Source organism: Lactuca sativa, chromosome 5, assembly GCF_002870075.4.
Source record: "Lactuca sativa cultivar Salinas chromosome 5, Lsat_Salinas_v11, whole genome shotgun sequence".
NCBI classification, from domain to species: domain Eukaryota; kingdom Viridiplantae; phylum Streptophyta; class Magnoliopsida; order Asterales; family Asteraceae; genus Lactuca; species Lactuca sativa.
Window position 1 is genome coordinate 297,746,581 of NC_056627.2, and position 5,392 is coordinate 297,751,972.

The 5,392-nt window shown below is 29.0% G+C and overlaps 1 protein-coding gene across 1 annotated transcript; it reads left to right on the forward strand.

The window, feature by feature from the left end:
* The first annotated feature begins 3,471 nt into the window (after positions 1-3,471).
* LOC111892492 (uncharacterized) lies at positions 3,472-4,227 on the forward strand. The gene is made up of 3 exons (XM_023888530.1): positions 3,472-3,601; positions 3,709-3,866; positions 3,997-4,227. The coding sequence occupies exons 1-3, from the start codon at positions 3,472-3,474 to the stop codon at positions 4,225-4,227; spliced, it is 519 nt and encodes a 172-aa protein (XP_023744298.1).
* Positions 4,228-5,392: the final 1,165 nt, after the last annotated feature.

Sequence of the window (5,392 nt, forward strand, 5' to 3'; positions counted from 1 at the left end):
GTAAAAGAAAATTTATGCCATTAAATATCATTTTATTTGTAGTGTCCATTCACAAAACTTGATGATCATCTTATATTTCTTTAGAAAAAAATAGATTTGAAAATATCACATCGAGTGGAGCAACAAATTCTTAATGACATTCAAATTATATACACAGTGTCCCATATGAATCTTTCGTCGGATCAACTCGAACTCTTTTGTAAACTCCGATGCAAAATGAAAGAAAAATATAAGAATAATAACTTTTAGTTTTTAATGTAATTTTATTTTTAGAGTAATGTATTTTTTAATTTTTAATTTTTATATTTTTAGTTTCTAATGTAAAGATTTATTCTTGGTTTTAGTGATATAAATTTTATTTGGTTTATTACTAATTTTTTTTATTTTGTTTTAGAAAATGTTGTGTTTTTAAAAAATGATGTATTTAAAATAAATAAAAAATTAAGTTATACAGAAGATGTAGAGTAGCAGATATTGTCTAATGTTAGATAACTCCAATGATTGAATTCATATGAGTTTAATGGATTGACATATATATACTTCATTCACTATACAACTAGACATATTAAACTCTATACAATTTAATAGATTGTTACATCATTTATTATTTTTTTTTACTTATTGTTATTTTTTAAATCAGTAATTATCATGAAATTAAAAATTAAAAACTACAATAAAAATTAACATTAATTAAAATTTAAAAATTACAAATGTAAAAAAATAAAAAATAAATTTAATACATACATATATATATATATATATATATATATATATATATATATATATATATATATATATATATATATATATATATATGTGTGTGTGTGTGTGTGTGTGTGTGTGTTTATGTATCTATGAGGAGAGAAAGTATAAAGTTCGATGGGGATTGAACTTCCATTCTATTGAATCCTTGTCATTTTTCCACAATGGGGATTTTTAGTTTAAAAAGATTAAATTCTCCATTAAACCTCTTATTAAACTCTTATTGGAGACGAACTTAGTAAAGGTGTAATGAAATTGATAAGACCTTGAGATCATAATAAAAACCTTATAGAGTATTCATACTAGCCTTATTTGTTGACATTATCTTCAAGGTTTGTCATCTATGAATAATGTCTGTCAGCAAACAAACCACGAGTGCTTTCCTCCCGGAGAACTCTTTTAGCCTACCGTATTGGATAATTATTGGTTCTAACAAGTTGAATGTTTTGTACATAACTTGAATTTAAAGTAACCTAAACAGAAGTAAAGTGAAAATATGTTTTTAATTTCTTATATATGATGAAGGAAACAGTATATTATTTTATTTAGCTATATTCATATTATGTAAAGCAAACTATAACGAGGTAAATAATATAGAATCTTGAATTAAGAGTTGAAACAACGTTCACATATAAACAATGTTGAATTAAGGGTTTGGGTTATTCCAATTTAGAGGCTCATCATGCTTAGTGCTAGTGATAATTATGTACTAAACAAGTTGGCTACTTGTTGGGAAACAAATTAGATAATTTCAAGGTCAATCCGATACCTTTTTATTTAATAATTAAACGGAAAATATATTAGACAGTCGGTAAACTATAGTGTTTTTATTTTCATAATCAAGGCAATATTCGTCATTTCTCTTATCCATAATTAATTGTTATATTAAACAGTTTGATTAAATTAAAGAAAAATATAAAATTTAAAGTAGTCAAATAATCCAACTAAATTACCTTTTCAACATGGGATAACATTTTAAACTATCTACAAATTTTTCATGGTGACTTATTTGTTGTGGGAGTTAAGATTTTGATCGTTTGGTTATTCTTTTATAACATGAACTACTCGTTATTAAAATGAATAGCAAGAAATTGTAATTACAACTTGCAAGGTTAAGGGGTAGTTAGCCCATGAATCACCATAACATATCAGTATTTCGTTTAACTCTACTCTTAAGCATAAAAAACCAAAGTCTTGATAGCTAAAATCTGTAGTTTTTATTATATCAGTTATTTTATTGATAAAAGTATCTAGAACTAAAATTACAAAAAGAGACACTAGTCCAAAAGCAAAATGTGAAACATAATAAACAAAAAGACAATTAAGTAAATTAATTAAAAAGCTTAAAATCTTTTTTTTAAACGTTACATTAAATAATTTTTTGGTTTTGAGTGTTTTATTTAAAGTAAACCTAAAACCCCCAAATATAATTTGTTAAACAAACTTTTTTGTTTAAAATTAATCTTTGTTGAAAGCCAAAAGTTACAAGCTACCAAAGACACATTTAACCTCATAAGTTAAAACTTAAAAGCTTGCTAACCATATTTTATCAAATAGTTTATATAAAATATTAAAATTAAAATCAATACAACATAATTTGAAAACTGTATTTTTATTTTGGAAATGATTGACTTAGGGGTGTTTGTTTTAGCTTATTAATAACTTAATCCGCAAGTTTATTTTTTATAAGTTTATTTGTTTTTTATTTTTTTGTTTTATTTTTCATGAGCTAAGCTTATTTTTTTAGTGTCATTCATAATAAGCGCATAAAGTAGAAAATAGGATTAAAAAAATGAACTTATAAAAAAATAAGCTCTTAATAAAAATAAAACAAACATCCCCTTTAACTTGTGTTAAGACGTCACCATAAAACAATTTTCCATATTTTTAATAGAATGTTGGTTTTCTCTTTTATATTATTTTATTTTTAAAAATTTCAAAGTTTGTAAACATCATGGGACACTAAAAAGTTCAAATATTAAAATATCAATCTTGAGGAAAGTCCTCGAAATTTTAGCTTTATTTATTAAAGACCGTGACTATATATTTTTCAGCATAAAAGACAAAAAATTAAAAATGCTTAAAAAAAATAAGAAAAAACCGACAAGCATTTACATATTCATGATTTTAGAAAATAACCTTCAAGAAAATTATTACATAATTACATTATTAATCATATATATATATATATATATATATATATATATATATATATATATATATATATATATATATATATATATATATATATATATATATATATATATATATATATATACACACACAGAGGTTAAAATATGGGCAAATGTCATATTAGTCCATCAAACTTTTCGCCGTTTGTTTTAAAAGGTCACTAAACTATTTTTTTTTGCACACTAAAGTAATAAACTCTCATTTCCATGTTTTAAAATACCATTTTGTTACCTGCAACCGGATTCAAAGGTAATATACAGACCTGGAAGGATTTGACTGCCATGTCAACATCCATCTGATTTATTATTATTATTTTGTTCTTGAAACTTTCTTTGGTCATGTTCATTATGAAACCGAGTACTATTCATATTGTTTGTAGAACATTCAAACATCATCACCTTAAACCACCGCCTGCCTCTAATGGCGGTTTTCACACACTGAATGGATTTAATCACACCCCCAAATCCCACACAAAAGAGCCAGAGATAGATAGTCAACCAACATTTGCTTTCAATCATGGCTCCGACTCTCACCTCTAACTCATTTCTCCTTGCCACTACACCTCACAGCAATCTCGCTTCACTCAAAAACCCTAGGAGATTGATCGTAAGTGCGAAGAAATCCGATGTATCTTCTGCCGAAGAAGGTGAAACAAAGAATCGATTTCGGTTCAATTTTGACTTCAGGAAGGTTTCTAAAACCGGCATCTTGCACCATTGCTAGCTTAATTCCCCGATTCGGCCTTTCCTGAAGATAGACCCATCGAACTCCCCTTCTCTATACCTTCATTTATCTCCACCGACGATGACCCTACCACTCTCCAACTCACCACCAGCTTTCTCCTCACCGGCGCTGTCTCCATCTTCCTCTTTCGCTCCCTCCGTCGCCATGCAAAGCGTGCCAAAGAACTGGTTCATACTCTCTCTCTCTCTAATAGGGGTTTGATTTGTATAAACCCTTATTATGATTCGCAACTAAACTTATTGAAGTTATATGCGAGTATTAGCAACGATTGAGTTAAGAATTTTGTCTATGGACTAGAAATTTAGGTCTATAAGAACAGAAACTAAAAAGACGTTGAAGGAGGAGGCACTTGAGAGTTTGAAAGCAATGACGCCGGTTGAGGGAAATGCTCCTCCGTTACCTCTTCAGGCGTTGTTGGGAGGTTTGTCTGCTGGAATTATTGCAATTATTCTGTATAAATTCACCACCACCACTGAAGCTTCTCTGAATCGTCAAACCATTTTTGACAAAATCATCCCCAATTCTTAATTGTTAATTCCAAATTCAAATCAGAGTCAAACCCAAATGTGTGTGATTAGATGAAAGAACGAAGAATGCAATTAGATGTGTAGAGAGGAAAGGAAAGAGGGAGATAATGGTTTTGAGGTGACGTAGATCGGAGTAAAATGGCAAGTCAAACTTGGCAACCTATAAAATCAGGTAAAATGGTGTAATTAATAGGTTACCAACAATTTTAGTGACCTATTGCGCAGAAAAATAACTTTGGGTACTAAATCGGGCAAACATGAAAAGTTTGTTGGGTTAATATGACATTTACCCTTAAAATATTCTAACTAAGTATTGTGTAGATGAATGGACCAATAAAAATTCAGGAAAAAATAAATCATTTATTAAATTAATACGTATAATTTGATAATTTCATTTAAAAGAAATATAACTTGCACAAATACTCTCTTAAAATTATGGTAATTTATCTAATCTAGTTTTTTCCCTCTTTAAAACACTCAACAAATCCCTCGGATCCACAGAACCACTCAAGTCCACAGGAAACCCTATGTCGCCTTGCTTCCGTCCTGCTCCCATTGATCCCTCTCCAAAGATCTTCTATCTTTCGTCAGCAGTCCTCCAGCATCACAAAACGCTTGATGACTCTAACCCTAAAAGCGAGTTATCGTTCCAGCTTCCATTCGACTTCCCATGTTCCCGTTATTCACGACATCGATCTCATCTAACCTAGTTATCCCCTCTTTAAAACACATTCAACAAGTATTCCAAAGCTCCGGTGATTGAATAAGGGAGGTGAAAATTGTTGAAGGAGGTATGGTTGCCTTCATATTCTTTTTTTCCTTCTACATTTGTTTCTCTATAATCAATTTATTTTCATAAAATATACATCTAAATGTTTTTGTATGTGCCAGGATAAGACCGGTACTCCTTCCTTCTCCCTGTATTAGGGTCTTTCTAATCCTATCTTGCTACGTGTCAGCTTTATTTATTCAAGGGCTTTTTCATTGCAACTGTTCTAACATTATATGTAAGTGTTTGTCTTTCCCCAGTTTTATTTACCATTTTGTAACATCCATAAATTTTACGCCAAATTTAAACTTTTTCAATCATAAATAAAAACCAAATAGCATTGTTTACAAAATGTTTTCAAATCATTTTCCATCAGAGTGTCCCAAAAATCATAACA

What these genes read in the sequence shown, in the direction of transcription:
- LOC111892492 (XM_023888530.1), top strand. Translation starts at nt 3,472, where the DNA reads ATGGCTCCGACTCTCACCTCTAACTCATTTCTCCTTGCCACTACACCT. An exon ending in TGTATCTTCTGCCGAAGAAG is followed by an intron (nt 3,602 to 3,708) that starts GTGAAACAAAGA and finishes CCTTTCCTGAAG; the next exon opens with ATAGACCCATCGAACTCCCC. An exon ending in CAAAGCGTGCCAAAGAACTG is followed by an intron (nt 3,867 to 3,996) that starts GTTCATACTCTC and finishes TCTATGGACTAG; the next exon opens with AAATTTAGGTCTATAAGAAC.